Source organism: Pelecanus crispus, chromosome 8 (genome assembly GCF_030463565.1).
Source record: "Pelecanus crispus isolate bPelCri1 chromosome 8, bPelCri1.pri, whole genome shotgun sequence".
Classification (NCBI taxonomy): Eukaryota; Metazoa; Chordata; class Aves; order Pelecaniformes; family Pelecanidae; genus Pelecanus; species Pelecanus crispus.
In genome coordinates this window covers 26,591,103-26,609,675 of record NC_134650.1, presented here as the reverse complement: position 1 = coordinate 26,609,675, position 18,573 = coordinate 26,591,103, and the positions used below count along the sequence as shown (strand labels likewise).

The window sequence follows — 18,573 nt, the reverse complement described above, 5'->3', positions numbered from 1 at the left end:
ATCATTATTATTATTATCATTATTATACTGTTACTATTATCATTACTATTTTACTTTATTTCAATGATTAAACTGTTCTTATCTCAACCCAAGAGCGTTTCTCACTCTTACTCCTCCGATTCTCTCCCCCATCCCATCGGGGTAGGGGGAGTGAGTGAGCGGCTGTGTGGTGCTTAGTCGCTGGCTGGAGCTAAACCACAACACTTGGGCACATCGGCTGCCAGCCCTGCGCTTGTGCAGGGACAGCGATGGTAAGGGGGTGTCAGTCGCTGCTAAGCTCGACTGCCCCAGCAGTGCTCCAGCATTACTGACAAGAGAGCAACCTGCAAGCTAACACGGCAGGGTCCCACCAGCTGGGGTGGGCCATGAAAAGCTCATATCCAGTACCCATTTTGGGTGCCAATGGGTCACAGCCACCTGCCTGTGGCATCTCCTCTGCTTCCAGAGCAGCTGAAAACCGCAGGACTCTTCATGCAAGGCTGTACACTACAGATACAGAGCATATCCAACCCTACAGGGCACAGATCTGCTCTGCTCCCTGGAGATTGAGCCCAGAAGTCTCTGGCCTCCACTCTTGCTCTGGCCTAAATTCTGGTGTGGTCTGCGATGAACTGGAGGGGAACAAGGGGCAGGTGTCTGACACCCACCTCCAGCACCCCAGAGCTGTTCTGAACTGACCCCCATGATTTAAAAGCTTGTCCCTGGTGTGTCTCAGAAATAGTGCCCATGGAAACAGAGGGGCCAGTCACCCCACCTGCCCAGCCTGAGACCTGCAGGAAGGGCTCTTTCCAAAGCTCCTGCATTACTGAAGGTGATGTCAAGAGAGATCTCTGTGTTGTTTCCCACCTGACTGCTCATGGCCAGGGGGCCACTGAGAAATGGCAGGGCAGCTTTGTCCCTCTTGTTCCCTGCACACTGCAAAAGGACCCCAGCAGGGCAGTGCTGGCAGAAGTGGTTGTGCCCAGGGCTTGGGGAGCCTGTGCAGCCCACAGGGCTGACTGAGCACAGGGATCTCTGAGCCCCTCTGGGCTGCACAGGCAGGGACCAGCAGCTGCAAAGAACAAATTTCATTTCATGGACCTTCAAACAACCTGGCTTTTTACGTTAGCTGCTCCAATACATTTAGTGGTGTCCTGGTTTCAGCTGGGATAGAGTTAATTTTCTTCCTAGTAGGATTTACGATGAGAATAATGCTGATAACACACTGATGTTGTTGCTAAATAGTGCTTGTACTAGTCAAGGACTTTGCAGCTTCTCATGTCCTGCCAGCAAGAAGCTGGGAGGGGCCACAGCCAGGATAGTTGATCCAAACTGACCAAAGGGATATTCCATGCCATATGACATCATGCTTGGTATATAAGCTGCAGGGAGTTGGCTGGGGGACAGCGATCGCTACTCGGACTGGCTGGGCATCGGTCGGCGGGTGGTGAGCAATTGCATTGTGCATCACTTGCTTTGTATATTATTATTATTATTACTATTATTATTATATTGTTATTATTCCTACTACTATTTTACTTCATTTTATTTCAATTATTAAACTGTTCTTATCTCAACCCATGAGTTTTCTCACTTTTACTACTCCGATTCTCTCCCTCATCCCACTGGGGCAGGAGGAGTGATCGAGTGGCTGTGTGGTGCTTAGTTGCTGGCTGGGGTTAAACCACAAGTAGTCAGTCCAGACTTCCCACCTGAACTTTCCTTACACCTGGCCTCTAGCCACCAAGAAATCCAGCTTCCAACATAGGATCACAGGATAATTTCAATTCATAGGGGACCTCTGAAGGTCATCTCATCCAACCTCCTGCCCAAAGCTGGGTGAGCTATGAGGGTCATGCTATGAAGGTCAGTATGCTGGCACAGGTCACATACCTGATGCTTCTTATTTTCAGAGGTCATGGTTAGGGGTTTGTAAGTGATCTTGTAAGGCTTGTTTTGTTGATTGGCCTCTAGATGGAAAAATTCAGGCCCCTTCCAGTGTTCCCCCTCAATGACAGGTTGCACGGTCCAGGTCTCATTGCTTGGGTTGGACAGGAGGATGGTCTGGTTGTGCTTCTCACGCACATCACACGTGAAAGTCAGTGTCTGCAACAGAGGAGCAGAGAGGCTGCTTGGTCATACCGTGGAATCCTTTCCACTCAGACTCTGACTAGCTCTATGCACAGGGAGCAGCTTTTCCTCATCATATGCAAATTTCCATTTGAGCCATAGCTTTTGGTGTAAATCAAGCTGTCAGTTCTTACAGAAGGGAGAGGAATGAGTCTTTTGCATGCTGGGTGAAGGGGTATGCTGCCTCCCAAAGAGGGGAGAAAGAAAATGGGAAGTCCTGGAAGGATATCTCTCCTGTACAAGACCTGCAGTCGCAGAGCCCCTTCATGGGCAGGCTGAAGAGCAGCTCTGGGCTCTCTTTTGGGAGCAAGAGCCAACACCTGTCAGATGCGCCCTCCCACAATGCCCGTGAGGGTCAGGAGTCTTCCACGCTGCATCCCTGTGTCCCAGGAGCTGGATGCAGATGCCTTGCCCACTCCTAGTGCTGAATGCCCTCCCCTGTCCCAACAGGGAGGAAAAGTGTGGCTGTGGGTGCAATATTGGTGGTATAGCTGGGTGGCTGTGTGGGGAGGGTCTCAGAAGAGTCCTGCATGGTATCCCCATGGCAAGGGTGCTGCAATACAGAGCCAGGACAGCTGAGGTGCTCACTGGAGAAGCAGCACCTTTAACAGGGGAGGAAAGCAATTACAGGGCTTAGAAATTTTGGGAATCTTGCCCATCGGTTTTCTCAGCTCTCTGGGATACCCAGGCAGGATGATAGGCAGGAGTGAGTCTATGCATGTAAATATCCTCCAGTCCATGCCCTGGGAGAGATGTGGTGCAAATGGTGGGGTAAGGGGGGAAACCATCCTGTCTCAGCTCTGGTTACCTCTTTGGTCACAGGGGTGTCCATGCAGCATCCTGCCAGCGTAAGCCGGAGTGGCTCACTGCCCTGGATGAAGCACTGCAGGCCCTCATACTGGATAGCATGGCTCAGCTTAGAGGGGCGGAAGGTCACAACAAAGGGGATGTCCATTCCTGGGGAGATGTAACCCTTTGTGGGGCTGATGGAGAAATCTGGCTTGAAGCTCTCGATGTCCCACTTAAACCTTGCCAGGGAAAGCACAAGGACAGGAAGGAAGGATTAGCAACTGGGAGGCTGCGAATGCAGTGTGCTGTTTCTAAGCCTCTTGTGGGCTTTTCCACAGAATCTCAGGCATGATGCTGAGCCATCTGGCAATAAGGCTTCAGGTTGGGCAGGACTCAGCTGCACCCATCTGTAAAGAAGCTTTTGGTTGTATCCCTTGCTAACTTTCAGGGCCTGACTGCACAGCCTTGGCTGCACGACTCTCCACTGGGATAGAAAAGCAGAGGGGAACTATCTGAGCAAGCTACAGCTCCATCCAACCCTCATCCAAGCTCTCAGCCCTCAGAGAGGACAGGGTTTTGCATTACTTGACTCCTATGTCGCCTGTGTTCTGCATGATGATACGCTGGGATGAGTAGCTCTGCTGCACCACTGCTCCAAAGCTGAGGTGTTCCTGGTCCAAGCTCACATGGATACCCTGGCAGGAGCCCCGCACCATGAAGAGGGAGCACACCAGGCCACCGCACTCCAACATCACTTCTTCGGTGAACGGCTGGATGCGGCACTTTGGGGAAAAGGTCACCTCCACTTTACAGGTATCTCCTTTGGGCTTCAGACTTAGTTCATTGGTGGGGTTCAAGCAGAGAACCTGCCCAAAGAAATGAGTGGAGACTACTTCATCTGGCAACTGAGCTGTGAATCCTCCACAGAGTCTTCCAATTCCTGTTCTGTCCCCATCAACATTGCCCCAATCCTACTCATTCCCTGGTACGCATCCCTAGGTACCAAAGGTATTTTCCTGTGATGTGTCCATCTGGCCATGGTAAGCTGGACTACATCTTCCAAAGTAATTTCACATGAGCTCCAAAAGAGCTGTAACTCTTGGTCTTTAAAGATACCTTTCCATATCTAATATACATGGCTGCATCCTAATGTATGCATCTAAAACAGGTGAGAGGAATTGTACCTTCTTCTCACTTCTGGCTATTAGGGGAATCCTGACACCTAGCTCAGATGAGGCATTCACATTGCAAGAATCTGCTGGGAGAGCAGTCCCAGCACAGAGAACAGGACAGCATACAATTGTAATTAGCTGCTAGTTCCCACCCGGAGCAGCTCATAGCTACCTGCAAGCATCCTTGTAGTCATACCAAAGTGCTCTCCAGTGAAGGAAGGGGCCTTACCCCAGCTTCCTCCAGCTCTGGCGTGGTGGATGTGAGACTGAGCTTGAAAGTGAGAGGGGCAGCACTGTTGTTTGCTATGGTGACAATCTTCTTCACTGTCTGTCCGATGGAAAGGGCTCCCAGCTTCACCACCTTTCCTTGTGGTTCCACAACATCAACCTGAGGCAGGAAGGATTGATATAAAGCAAAAGGAAAGAAGGAGAAAAGGTTTTCTGCCACCCTCGTGGCAGAAAACGAAAATAGGGTAGGCTTGGGAAGAGATGAAGAAAATGAGAGAGAAAGCCACACTGGCTGTTTGCCACCTGGGGTTTTAGGATTTGGATTTCATCTCACCTTCATTTCCGTGCCCCTTCCTCGGACCTCAACAGTCTGCTGGCAAAGACCATTGATTTCAAAAGGGATGAACTCGTGGTAAGACACAACCTCTCGGGGATAGAAAGTGATGGGCACCTCTACTGTCCCTCCTGGGCATAGGACGTACCCTGGGAAGTCCACCTTCAGGTGCATGGTGCTGGTGAACAAGCAGTTCAAGCTGGCAGAAAGCACAGCAAAGAAGAGCAGAGGTGTCACAAGGCTGTGTGTGCTCAGACAACATCAAGAGGGCTACTTAGGGTTCTCCTGTCTGCTCTCCCTGCATCCTCAGGATTTTGCCCACCGGGGTCATGAGGACATGGAGCAAGCACGTCCTAAGCAAGGACCAAAGGAGTGTGGAGAAGGCCTACCTTATATCCTTGTCTGACTTGTTCGTGATGACGAGGGTCTGACGGGCAGGTGGCATCCCAGCATGGTAGATGAAGCAGGTTCCAAAGTTGAGTCTGGTGGTGGAGAAGTGGACAGTGGGCACTACCACAGTGGCAAGAAACACGCAGGTAAACGTGGGACCCTTGCTGATCTGGTGAGGAGAAAGACAGCATAAGCCAGCTGAAGAGATGGAAACTACAACTGCAAACACCAGAGATGGCTGAGGAAGAGGATGGGGGAACAGCTGGTTGCAGCAACAATAAGGAAAAGCAGGTGCCAAAGGACCTCAGAATGGAAACAGAAGGTGAAAGGCTTGGGCTGAGAGGGAAAGGGGTTTTGAAGAGTCATGGCCCTGCTTTGTGCAGCCATGTGCCGAGCAGTGCAGCCACATGCTGACAGGACCTTTCTGAGCGGTGGGACCCGACTCAGCAGGGGTCTAGCAAGGAGAAACAGCCCCATTTCCATGCACATCTAGGACCCCTCCAAATTAGGGGCAGAGAGGGCCTGCAGGATGTGTCCTGCCACAAAAGCGCTTCCCAAAGTGGTCCTGGATAAGCACTTATTAAAACATTCTGTTGAGAAGCTGTCAGGCTCTTTATTTCAGCAGCAGGAGCCTCTGCCTCATTCAGGCTCTTTAGTGATGGAGCTCAGACCTAGCTCTGGGCTCCTGCTGCCAAGCTGCTGCATAGGGAAGGCGAAGGTCCGTATTAAATGCTGGTGCCTCACCTGCAGCATCAGCTCTACATCCTTTAAAGAGCACATCTTCTGTGGGTGAAAAGCCAGCTGGGTGTCTGCTTTCCCCTCTGCCCGCACAGCACCCGTCCAAGGGGTGACGGTAAGGACCTGCTTACAGGCTGCAGGGCCACTCAGTTTCCACGAGAAGGTGAAGCTGAACTTGCCATTATTGCGAATGCTGAAGATGTGCTTGATGTTCTCGTTTAGCTGTACCTGTGGGGAGAAGGCAGCGAGGACTAGGGGTTGGAGCACATGCAAAGTGTCAGCTGGTCCAGCAAGTGCTCCTTCCTAACGTGCTCCTGCATTTTTCATGTTCAGCTATGACCTGTGTGAAGGATCACGCTCCCTCCCTCTAGAGGCCCATAAATGAAGAAAACCATTCCCTCTTGTTCAAATGTATCTGCAAAGCTCCTGGTTAAGGCCCAATCTTGCAGGGCTTCATGGGGCAAATGGTTCAGGGACTGCTCACCTCCTTGAAATCAATGACATTGATCTCCTGTGCACTGAGCTCAGTGACACAGCCATTGCGGTCCTCACACCTGACAGACACATTCATGCTATAGCCGGTGGCCTTGATATTCAAGGAGAGGGGCTGGGTCTTCCTCTTGATATCGCACTTGACGTTGAAGACTGCTTCCCCTTCTAGTGTCGGTGTGAAGAAGACCGTAATGGGAAACCTGAGAAGAAAAGACTTCTTGCTCCGTTCACTGTCTCTTAGCTTTCTTGGCCCCACATTGCCTGCTCTATGGGAGAGCAGCTATGCAATGGCTGTTTCTGGGAGAAACCAGGAGCAGCACTCTGCCCTTCCAGGGCCTTCCACTATGGAGCAAGCCCTGGTGAGAACTCTTTAGGGTATGATAATCCCATGCAATGAAATGGCAGAGGATACAACAACAAGGCAGCAAATCCTGAGCTAACACTGACCTTACTGCCCTGCCCATGCGCTACAGGGTAGAACTGGGTTGAGACCCCACTTCTGTCTTAAACACAGAGGAGGGCACTCATAGAGACCCCCAATCTCTCCGATCTATACGACAAGGGTAACATCCTCTTCGCAAAGAGGAATCATCCAGCTCCTGTGCCAGCAGTACAATGTGGGTGCCACCAAACTGCCTCTTTGTAATTTTTGTAAGTAATTTCTGGCTAAGTGATCAAACACAACCAAACTACAGAGATTTAAGAAATTACAACTTCTCAGGTGAGCCACAGTAACTGATACAGGATGCTCTCTTATCTTGCACCCTGTGGCAAGCCAAAATTCAGCATCTTTTAAGCCTCAGCAAAGCTGCCTGGAGCTAACGTGTTCTCCTTACACCCAGGCAGGCTGGGCACAGAAACATCCATGGTGGATCAGCAGATGAGCTAGTGATCTGTTATACTGCTTGAACTCATGATCATGTCTGATTGCAAGTCATGGCTGCAGTTTACAGGAAAAGAGCATCCATTTTCTGACAGGTGATCCTGCAAAACACAGCTAGTTGTGTAAGCTTGTTGCCGTCCTCCATGATGGCCTTGAATGCTGCCTGCAGTGCTGCTTGTGTGCTTTGCTGCTCTTAGTGTCTTTGCACAGACCATGCATGGTGGGCTCTGTCACTAAAGGAACACGGAAGAGAGGAGACCTTGCATACTTAAGGCTGCTGGCTGTTGTGGTTTAGCCTGGGGATCCCAGGGGATCACTGGGTTAAAACCCCCAAACATGCTTTTGTCATCAAAACTAGAAGATCCAAAGCCTGAATTTCTCCAGGAAGGGGGCCTAGAAGACTGGGGTAACCCTGACACAGCAACTTAATCAGAAACCTGCAGTTTCATGCTGTCCCCATTGCGAAGGAATGAAACAAGGCATATCTATGCTATTGCTGAGAGTCACCTGGTGACTGAGGAGGGGAGAAAGCTTCAAAAGCAAAATAACAGTGCAACGTTTAGCATGCAGGAGAGGGAACCTGGCCTGTGAGCCCTGTTACCTTGAAAGAGGAGCGATGGAGCCTTCCAGTGGCTCTATTTTCATGGAGGCATTGCATCCCTCTGAGAAGAGAGAGCTTTCTCTGAAAGCAAAGCTGAAGGCTTCCTTCTCACTGTTGATCATATAGATAGTCTGCTGTACCTCATGCCCTGGGGAGAGGACAAAGCAGCCACTGAAAACCTTTTGTTCCTCTGGCCACTGGGCCTCCACTGCCCACTGAGTGAGCCCAGCAGCCAATTTGCAGCAAGGACCATTGCCAGCAGCACGGCATGCTCAGAATGCCAACACAAAAACATGCTTCTGACCCCCTGGGCTCTCCCCTACATCACCCCCAAATACCCTCTTGGAAACAGCCTCAACCACATGCCATGTCCCTGACATCCGCCTTCCTCCCTTCCCCTTCCTCTCCCTTGTACACTTGGGTGCCAGGAGCTGGATGATCTGCTCACAAGAGCCCATTTCCATTTCCAGCTTCCTTGTTGGAGCCTGCTGGTACAATAGGACTGCTGGACCCCTGGAGTGGTGCACATCTGAGCATATAAGGTATAACCACGGTACTCACCGATTAACAGCAAGTGCAAGTTCAGGTGGGATCTGTCCAGAGTCACTAGCGGGTCAGTGGTGTTGCCCACCAAGAGGAACGGGACTGAAATGCTTTGCTCAGGGACTGTAAAGACCCAGAATGATTCTGTGATGTCCAGGTGCCGGGGAATGAATTCAAACTTCATCTGGGGGAGAAAGAGGCAAATGAAGGACAGTTGCTGCCCTCGGCAGGATAAGGGGAGGGGAATGCAGGCTGTACCACTGAGAAACCCTGGGAAGCTCCATCTTATGTTGCTGCCAGCTCAGACAGAGGCTGCTGTACACTTGCAGCCCAAAAGCATGGCAGACGTGGGTACAGTGTGAGAACAGCTTCATCTGCCAGTACATTTACACTGTAGTCAAATGTTTTCATCGTCTTGGCTAAAGCTCACAGTGAGATGGGACACCCAATAAGTGTCGGCATAGCTGGTGTCAAACTGGGATACATGTGTACTGGACTCACTTTCTTCATTTTCTGCACCCACCTCTGCTTTCTTCCCTGGCTGGATCTGACCTCTCTCTGTGAGGCAGAAGAAAGCCACCTGTCCTGGTGGGGCTTCAGGGTCTTGGCAAGTCCACTGGAAGGAATACACGGAACCAGTTGGGTTCATAACCATGAAGGTCCTGGGCACACAAAGCAAAAAGGACTACTAAGGTGGTGTTGGGACATTAATGACTCTGTCCTGCAGCAGATATCAGGCACTGCCAGTCCTGGATACCATCTGGAAGGAGTTATTTGGTATAGGGGAGCAATGCTGTGAGTACAAACATTTCACCTGCTTTCTAAGGGCCCTGTTTGTTTCCCAGGTGGCTACAGATTAACAGCTATCAACAAAGAAATTAGCAAGGATATAGCCAAACTCTTGCGTGCTAAAATGGTAAAATCAAGTCCAGTAAGACTCCTTTGGAAGATGGTACTCTGTTGTAGTTGCAGCCTTCACCGACCACGTCTGACTGGTATCTCAATGGAGTGAGAATGTCCTGAGGATGCTCTTCAAAGGGACAAAGGTTGTACTGGCCACATTGCACTGGCTGGGGATATGTGCTCCTCCCAGACTGACCCATACCTTATTGAAGAAAGGGACAAAGAGAATAAAAAATTGGCCAGTTGGTCCTCAGTGACCAGCTTGTTTCAGCCCCAAAAGAGACTAGTGGTCACTGTCAGTAGATCACAGACATGGCAAAGATGTGCCTTTGGGCTTGGAAGAGTAGCTGGAGAGGTCTCGGGGGGGTAACCAGGAGACAGACCATCAACAGGAGAAGCCATGCCCACACCTACCTGCTGTTCCTGCCACACACTCCAATTGCTGCAAACTCAATCACTCTTGTGTTGAGATCTAACGTTGCCCCCTTTGGTCCCTGCAACTCTGGGTTGCGCCTTTTTGCAGTGATGTAGTCAGAGTCTTCCAGTTCAAAGTGGCAGTTTGGCATCAGGCTTCTCCCCTTCACAGCTACCTCTGGACCCTTCTGATTTGGCTTCAGGTTAGGAATACTAAGAAGAAAGGGACTGGTATTAGCCAGACTAACGTTTCCAGACAGCCAGCTGCTTGCCTGTCTCCTTGTACAGCACAGAGTGTTGCATCCTCTCTTTGTGCAAGCATTGAGCAGCAAATGAAACAGAATTGCACTCCCTGCCACGGAGGCAGCAGAGGTGAAATGGCAGAAACATGACCAGTTATGTGTCTCGAGACCAACTGCAGCACACAGGTTTCTATGTAAATAAGGAGGTTGTGCTCATCTGATAAGGAAGCATAGCTAGGGACTGGCTTGCCCCTTGACAGCCTTTCTGGATGTCTCATTCCAGATTTTGCAGCCCTCCAGGAGCTTTATATTTCATACCATGTCTTTTCCCACTGTCTCCATACCTGCTTCTACCAAGGCCAGATGACCATCTTTGCTCCTGTATGTTGGTTGTTTCTGCTGCTCCTCTGTGGCTGGCTGTCCCCAGGTCCATGCTCCCACCCACCCCAATCAGAGGTATTACCACAACTATCCATCAGTAGCATGAGTTGAAAAGTGCCTGGACATTTCCTACCTGCAGAGCATACAGCTCTCAAAGTCCCCCACGTACACTGGAGAGAACTTCATCTGGAAGAGTTGCTCCTGGCCAGCAGGGATGGTGCCGCTGCAGGGCTCAACAGAAAACAGCGAGGTGGCACTGATGGTGTTCAGAGATGAGCTCAGGGAGGAAGAGACATGCTCCAGAGTGCGGCCCAGCTGGCTCGAACAACAGCTAGACTGGAGCTTCACAGAGGCACCAGAAGTGGAGGAGAGGAAATCCCCTGCAATAAGGAAGAGGTTAGCAGGACATCTTCTTTCAAGAAAGAAATCCTCTGCTCCCAGCACCTCTGCCTCCTGCTGCAGGTGGACAGAAGGGAGCTGGGATGCACTTGGAGCACCCCTGGCCAAGTGCTTTCAGCAGGAGTCCCCCTGAAGAGGAACAGGGAGAGCGGTCAGGTTGCTTTTTGCTTTTGTGTTACTGCTTGCTAAATTGTAATCCCAGAAAGTCCTGGGGACAGGTGTGAAAGTGAGGACAGGAGGGAGAACTGAGGGTGGGGGACAGCAAATACAGTGAAAAGGCCCACTGGAGACCCAGAGAACTGCTTGAATCAAAACACACCACAGAACACCACTGTACAAGATGCTCAGATGATGGCCAGGCAGGCTATATCCGTTAGCAAATTAAATGGGCCCAGGACTGAAGCCAGCCACTTCACTCCATGCTCTTGAACTCTCATCTCCACAGCTGGGTAGCTTAGATACAAACTTCTCCTGCAGAACGGTTTCTGGCCAGCGTTCATTCCCAAACCATGCCCAGGAACTAACAGTAGAGATGACTTTTACAGCATTTGGGAAAATTTCTGGGTGCTGTTTTATGTCCCAGTGCAGCCAGCCTCAGCGCTTAGCATTAAGGACAGTGTTAAGTCCTGCTCCCCTGTTGCCTACAGAACTGAATTTTGCTTGCTGTGCCTATTAGAGAGAAGTCTTTGGGGAACAGGGCTGCTCTGTCCTCCACACCCTTTCCTTCCTTCCTCTTTGTCAGGCTTTCATAACCAACGACCACCTAATGGCACAGCCCAGCAGACTGACTTCAGCCACAACTGTGCCCTGTGTCAGGGAAGGGCCAACACCAGGACCCACAGGGGAGGGAGTTAAACACATTCAAAGCGTCAAGAACTTAGGCTGAAGTCTCCCATCTTGACCATCAAGCAAGCTGCCTGTGCTGGGAAACGCAAAGGTTGACAGTTCTCCTCACTCCTGATCCTGATAAGACCTCTTGGACACACAGCCCTGTTTCCCCACAGAGCCACGCTGCTCCCAAGGTAACCGTGTGCTCAGACACAAACACATTACTGCAGGTTAATGAGTCACTGCCCCACTGTGGAGCTCCAATGGCTGCTGTGAGCAGGGTTTCCGCCTGCAGCAAACACTCCTATGCCTGAGCTAGGAGAGTTAATTTTAGGCAGTGACTTTGCATTTGCCCTGGGCTGGGGAATTGCACACAGACAACGACTGCAGGTCAGCTAACTCATTGTTACAGCATCAATTTTCCCAGTCTCAGAGACTTCCCAAAGAGGTGCCCTGATGTCCCCTTTCCCAGTCCTGACCCACCACATGGCTCTCCCCTGATTCAGGCTCAGCTCCTGCGCAGAGCACAAGTGTCAGAGCAAGCGTAGGAGGGTCTGAAAGGCAAAGAGGGGGCAAGGAGAAAGTCTTCAGCTGCAGCTGGGAAGATGCTGATGAAGTGGACAACTGGACAGGGATGGAAAAGCAATTCATGTTTTGGGGTGAAGTGGCATGGTCAAGCCCTCAGCTACCAAATGAAACACTCTGGGCAACCCCAGCTGCCACAGAGAGCTAGTGCCTTACCATCCAGACTGGGTGGGAGCAGCTCCCCAGTATGGCTCACCGCCCTTTCATCCTCCACAGCTGCCATCCAGGTGTATTCTAGGGCCACATTCCCTGTATTGGACAGCTGGAAACTGAAAAGCAAGGAGGAGGAATAAAAACTCCAATAAATACAAAACAAGTAGAGAAGTAACACTGTATGGTGGGCTCCTGGCACCCCTTTCTTTATGCTGAGTAGCATCTTCTTCCCCAGACAACTCTGCCATGTCTAGGATCGCTGCCCTGGGCTGCCCCAAGACAAAGTATTTCCAGGTTTGGAAGGTAAAGAGGAAAGGGCAGACATGGTGCCCAGGAGACTTAATCCAAGGGTCTTATTCTGGTCTTTATGTCTCAGTTTGACATTATTTCGACTGCAAACTCATACTTGAGCATATGAGGACAGGCAACATGCAATGAGCGCAAAACCATGTCTGTTCTCAGCAGAAAGGCATGGCAGAAGTGAACCTCTCCTGGCACATCTTGGCAGGATGGTAGCCACCATCTCCTGCCTGGCTTTGTGTGCAGATATATGGACGCCAGCACCCAGCCAGGACTTGGAGAGGATGAAACAATAAATCATTTGTTTAAAGGGATGAACAGCAGGTGAGACTGAACATAAAGCCCTAGAAGGGACTCAGGTCCACATGTGGGAGATCTCCAGGCCCTGGGATGTGCCAGATTACGTGTGGAAGCTGAAACCTCAGACCCAGCAGGCAGCATCCTCCTCCTCCAAGGCTGATCAGTCTATTAGAAATTAGAAGACGTTTATTAAGTAGCCGAGCAATGAACATGTCAGTGTAACCTCTGCTGGCACAGGACCATGACTAGAAGGAAAAGCAGAGGCCACCAGAGAACACAGAGTGGCTCTGGGGAAGCAGACACTGGGTCAGCCCTGGGCAAAGTCAGCTCCTGCTTGCAGGTCCCTGCCTGGCCTCCAGCACTCACGTGAATGTCCTCGTCTGGAAGAGCAAGGTCTCCTTGAACTGAATCATGTCCGTATCCAGCTTGAACTCAGCATAGTCAACGACAGCACTGAGGCGAAGCTCCACCTCGCGGCTGCTCTTCTCCAGGACAGTATGAGCTGGTTCTGGGTCTGTCTCGATCACCTCCAAACAGGAGACAGAAGAATCACTGAGCAGAGCCCAGAAAGCCAGACTGAGCAGGGATTCTTTCGGCCTCCAAAATCAGCCATGTTATAGGGGTTAGAGGAAGGACCATTCCCATTTATTTCTCTGGAAAGATGACAAAACTTGACCCTTCCGCTATAGTATTTGTTTCTATCTACTGATCAAAGCAGTCACCACCATGACTGCGAATACACCCATGGGGAATATGGCCGGGTATCAGTCCCTGTGTTTCAACCTTGTAGAGCATCTGACCTTTTTCCTGGCCCCCTATAAATCCAGCAGGCCTCTAAATTGGGATTAAGTTCCCCTGCTGGTGCTCTGTCAATGGAGAACCCCAAGAATGAACAAACCTAGAAAGCACCTTTTCCTTCTTGTCTTAGGAGAAAAGTGTGTTCCAGATGTCTCATGTTGGGCAACAGCCATGCTGGAGGGGGCTGGGGACAGGCATTTTGGGATGGGAACGAACTCACTAGGAAGGCCTGCTGATGCTCTGATTGGGAAGAAGTTTGGTTTACACATCTTACAACGGTTCAGAAACTAGGGAAGAACCATCCTCCAAGATAAACATGCTTGGCGATAATGATAGTAAAAGCAAGAGTTTCTGGAGATGATACTTCTCCACACTCCTGCATGACTGCCATACAGTGCTTGGGCTGCCTCATAATGAGATATCCCACACAATACAGAGACCACAACCAAAATCTCTGGTATCAGTGTAGACAGAGCTCACCCACAATGTGCTGGTGGGCTAGCCAGCATACATGGAAGAGTGCTAGTGTTGCTCTCCACTTCAAAACAGAAGAGAGAGTGCAGTGGATTTAGCTCCTTGTTGGTGAAAACACACAGAATCAGATGAAGAGATTTTAACACCATAAAATGTGTTATCATAAAATGTGACCTCCCATTCATCAAAGACTGCAACAATTCAGCTTTTGGCAGAGACCAATAGTTTGCATGTAGCTAAACATCTCTTGTCAAAAAGACCTCCCCATCTTATGTGAGCGTATCAGGTCACCATGCTCCCACCTCTCCCCTAAAACGCACTGCTGGTTAACCTCATGGATGGATTGAATGTCAGGAGGAAGCAGGAGCTGCTTAGCCAGCAGAGATGGAGGACTTCCACTGTTGGCAGCTCTTTTTGTGCAAGCTAGGTTAGCTTTTGCTACTGTGCTTCTTACCTTCTTCTTGACAGGCCACGTGGCTGCAGGGCCCCTCGTAGTATCCACCCACTTGACAGTGTGCAGGCGGTCATCCCAGTCGGTAACCTGCTCTGGCGGCAGCTGCAAGGCGATCCTAGCCACCTTACACTTCACAGGGTGCATTTTGAAGGTAACTGCGACATCAGATTTCAAGGTCACTGTGATGTCCTTAGCACAGCCAGCATGGAGGTGTCCCACCTAGGGAGAGACAGAGAGCCAAGATCAAACTGGAATCACTGGCAAGGGCAAGACTGACAGCAAAGGGATTGGTGCGGTGAGCAGCTGTGCCAGGAATCTGCTACACCTTACTGTGTATTTATCTGAGCTTGGTAGAGAAAAGTACAAACAAAAGATGCCACCTCCCATAACACGAAGCCTTTTCTGTGGGGCTGACAGCCCTGCCCCAGCAAAGCCAGGGATTGCATCTCTTACGTGGCACTGGAATGGAATGGCTCTCACTGGTATGTGGTGACTCCCTGCTAGCTCCCAGGAACCTGCCGGGCTGGGCTCGAACAGTGGGGAAAGGCAGAGCCATCCAAGCTCACCTGGGGGGAGAAGTGAAATGGAGTGCCTGCCAGCCACTCGAACCGCATCACCTCCACCCTGCTGCGATTGGTGATTGTGAAGGTCATGGGGTAGGGTGTCCCAACGTGACAGTCCCCAAACTGGATGTGATCCACTCTGGCAGCTGTTAAGAATGAGAGCAAGGGATCTCAGCGTGTGGTGAGGTCCATCCACCCCCCTCACATGCACAGACACATGTATGTCCAACTCCATTCCTCACTCCAAGCCTTCCTCCCTCCGGGAGATACAGTTCCCCATCCTATCACTTGCAGAGATACACCCTGACACACCCCTAAACACGTGGCTGTGTCTGTGCAGAGGGACATGCAGTGCACCATGCACCACCTCTGTGCACATGGCAGGCATGCTCACAAACCACCAGGTCTGGTGGGTGACAGCACAGGCTTGGTTATATAGAGGACACAAATTATCATACATAGTCTTCATCTCCATAGCATACCATGGGATGGCAAACCTCGTTTTAGAGGTACTCAGCTGAATGCTGGTATCTCTGACCCTTCCTTGCTAGCCTGCAAGCTTCTCCCTTGACAGAGGATCTTCCCTTGTGTTCTGAAGTGTGGCTGCTCTGCAAAAGGCAACAGGATCTGTCTGCTAAGTCTGGACCATGCCTGTACTGGCACAGCGTGAGCAGAAATGTGTATCTTCCTGTTCCTTGCTCCATCTTGGTAGCCTCTCCTCTCTTACCCTCAATGATGTCTTCCTCCAGATTGCCCTCAGTGTTCTCCTCCGTGCTGTCTGCCACTAGTCCGTGGATGTTATCTAGCGTGAAATCATCCTCGTAGCCTTCACCCACCAGCTGAATGTTGGTCTCTTCATAAGGGTTGTCCACCACTGACAGGTGGATCTTCCCTTCTGCACGTTGGGCCAGGGTGGGTTTGAAAAGCACGTCAAATTCTGCTAATTCCCCATGATGCAGGACCAGGGAAGCGGTGTGGGGCTTCCTCTCTGCACAGAAGTAGAAATCAGAGACAAGTGATGGAGCTGTACAGAGGAAATATTTCCATGGGGTATAAGAGGAATAAGAAGTTGAAACTCAGCTGTCTCTAAGCAGAGGTTCTCCCACCACTGGTTCCAGACCCTCCTCCTATATTCACAAGACTACGACACTACCATGCATATCACTGCTTAAGTGTCTTACCCTCAGGTTAACACTCAGCTCTCACTCAAACTATGTCCAGCCAGCTCCTGCCATACATAAAGCTGAGTCAAAGAGTGGTTTTGGCTTTTGTTGGCTGTGGGCTCAAGGGCTGCCTCTTTTCAGGCTGGTAACTCCCCACATGCAGCAGAGACCTCAGACGGTCCATTCAAGTGCTGATAGTTCCCCACAACTCAACCCACCATGTCCAGAAGAACAGAAAAACTTCCTACAACTTGCTAGGAGGAAACGCTGCAAAGAGTCCACATAAAAAAACTAGGGGTACAGAGAGCCCCAGGAAAGAAACTATGTCTAACATCTGGCTGCTGCTTGGCCAAGCCAAGAGCAGGGCACACATTTTCCCCTGTGTGGATGACCACATTTCATGGTTAATGAATTTACCTTCTCCAGGAGAGTCCTCCTTCATGCCTGCAGCTTGGTAGATGCAGTGTGTGGTGGGCCTGGCTTTCAAGAAGAAAACTCCCCCTTCATCCAACAGGTCTATCATCAACTGAGAAAAGGGAACACAGAGCATGACTACACTGGTGCGGGTACAAGATGACATGCGGATTGACACCATACTGCTGCTGGTCCAGCACAGGGAACGTAGCACACATCCCCGCTTCAAACACAGCTCTTAGCACAAAGCTTAAGTGAAATCAGAGAGAAAAAAAAAAACTGTTCAGAGGCATTGGGATATAATTAAAATATAACCAAACAGGACAGAAAGTACTAAAAGTAATGAGTAAAATGTAATTAAACTATAACTGAGTTTAATTAAAACATAGTAAAATGTGATCAAATACAATCTAATGTAACTAGGACAACATACATTCCCACATGAGAACCAAAGCTTGAGAAGAGAGACAGGGAGAAAAATACCCCACCAACTTTCTTGTGTTGAACTGAAAAGGATAGGCTGGTCAGAAAATCACATTTCCAAGAGGAACACCCTTCCTGGAAAGTAGAATTCAGTCATTTGCTTAAAAAGAATTTCTGAGACCCATTCCCATGCAATTCACTGAGGGACAGTGTGGAAAGAGTAACCAGCATAAAACCCAAGGGTGGGTCAAGACTAGTGAAGGCACCAGCAGTAGCTGCAAAGGAGACAGAGACAAAGGTGAAGAGCTGATGAACTTTCCTAGAGGGATCTGGCTGAGAAACGAGACTCTTTCCACTGCTTTGCCAAAGCATCTTCCAGAAAGTCAGAGAGGGTTATTCTCCTGTGAAGGAGTGGCTCTGAGCACAGGGAAAGGGTTTCATTTGGTGTTCAACTGCATGCACACAGTAGCAGTGCATCTGTGCCCCTCTACCATGTTTTCTGGCGCCTTTCCTCCACGGCACAAGGACTTGTTCCCAGATCAGAGCATTCCCTGAGTAGGTCCTCACCTGGACAGGTACAATGCCACCATTTTGAAGGACCAGAGGGAGTTTTTCTGAATCACCCAGCAACAGCTTCTTGAAGAGCAGCAGAGGGTTCCCTCTCTTATTGTGAAGGACCGGTCGCAGGACTGTCACCCGAGGCAGATTCCCATCTCCACTGATATCGAAGGTCAGGCTTTGTGCTTTAATTGCTGCAGGGCTGCAGGAAAGGCAGAGAACAAATCATTATGGCTGGCACTAACCCATTTCCCACTTGCCAAGTAATGAAGCAAGTGCCACCCACTGTGTTTTCCCTGGCTGGTGCTCCTGTACCCCATGACACAGCTCCCCCTCACCCCTCTCCTCCCAGTCAGATCAGGGCCATTCACAAGAGGAGTCTGCTCTGAAGAGCCAGAGCCTTCCAGAATAACAGTTAAAAATCATTTCACTTAATCGAATCATGCAGTACAGCAGGTAAATAATGAGGCAACAGATGAGACATAGCAAATTCACTGGCTGTGGTGATATGAGACATATGCAAAAAGCACAAGCACAGCATGAAAATGGTATAAAAGCAAGAAGGGAGAAGTAAATAAATAACACCGTCAGTAAAGATTATTTCCAAGGACACTAAACCAGGAACTGCTTATTAGGCCAGAAAGCCCACTTATCTTGTCCCAGTTCAGCGACTAAAGAGTTGGGGAGGAGCAGGTCAAAGCTCTGGTACAAATGCAAATCCCAGGACAGAGGAACTGGGCTCCTCTTTCATAAGGGGTCCAATCACTCCTTAACATAAAATATCTTAATATACCCCAGGTAATTACATAGGATCATCTCATTTTAACATAAACAAGGAGGAAATAACGCATGCTGACTTGCTGGCACAGAAACCTCTTCATCTAAACCTTTGTCCTTGGAAAGCCCCAGCTCAGCTGTTGCACATCTCCATTTCTTTCTGAT

General features: G+C 50.0%; 1 protein-coding gene across 1 annotated transcript in view; it reads right to left on the bottom strand.

Annotated features, from left to right (window-relative positions):
• Positions 1-18,573, bottom strand: part of HYDIN (HYDIN axonemal central pair apparatus protein) — a 153,238-nt gene that overhangs the window by 3,765 nt on the left and 130,900 nt on the right. The window contains exons 60-79 of the mRNA XM_075714834.1: positions 17,641-17,833; positions 16,654-16,762; positions 15,801-16,061; positions 15,077-15,219; positions 14,511-14,729; positions 13,151-13,311; positions 12,188-12,300; positions 10,353-10,599; positions 9,597-9,809; positions 8,803-8,941; positions 8,298-8,463; positions 7,737-7,884; positions 6,245-6,452; positions 5,767-5,988; positions 5,022-5,191; positions 4,633-4,831; positions 4,300-4,458; positions 3,484-3,764; positions 2,918-3,137; positions 1,873-2,085 (exon numbers count right to left, since the gene is read on the bottom strand). Of these exons, the coding sequence (XP_075570949.1) occupies positions 1,873-2,085; positions 2,918-3,137; positions 3,484-3,764; positions 4,300-4,458; positions 4,633-4,831; positions 5,022-5,191; positions 5,767-5,988; positions 6,245-6,452; positions 7,737-7,884; positions 8,298-8,463; positions 8,803-8,941; positions 9,597-9,809; positions 10,353-10,599; positions 12,188-12,300; positions 13,151-13,311; positions 14,511-14,729; positions 15,077-15,219; positions 15,801-16,061; positions 16,654-16,762; positions 17,641-17,833 (3,784 nt within the window). The remainder of the gene's footprint in view (positions 1-1,872; positions 2,086-2,917; positions 3,138-3,483; positions 3,765-4,299; positions 4,459-4,632; positions 4,832-5,021; positions 5,192-5,766; positions 5,989-6,244; positions 6,453-7,736; positions 7,885-8,297; positions 8,464-8,802; positions 8,942-9,596; positions 9,810-10,352; positions 10,600-12,187; positions 12,301-13,150; positions 13,312-14,510; positions 14,730-15,076; positions 15,220-15,800; positions 16,062-16,653; positions 16,763-17,640; positions 17,834-18,573) is intronic.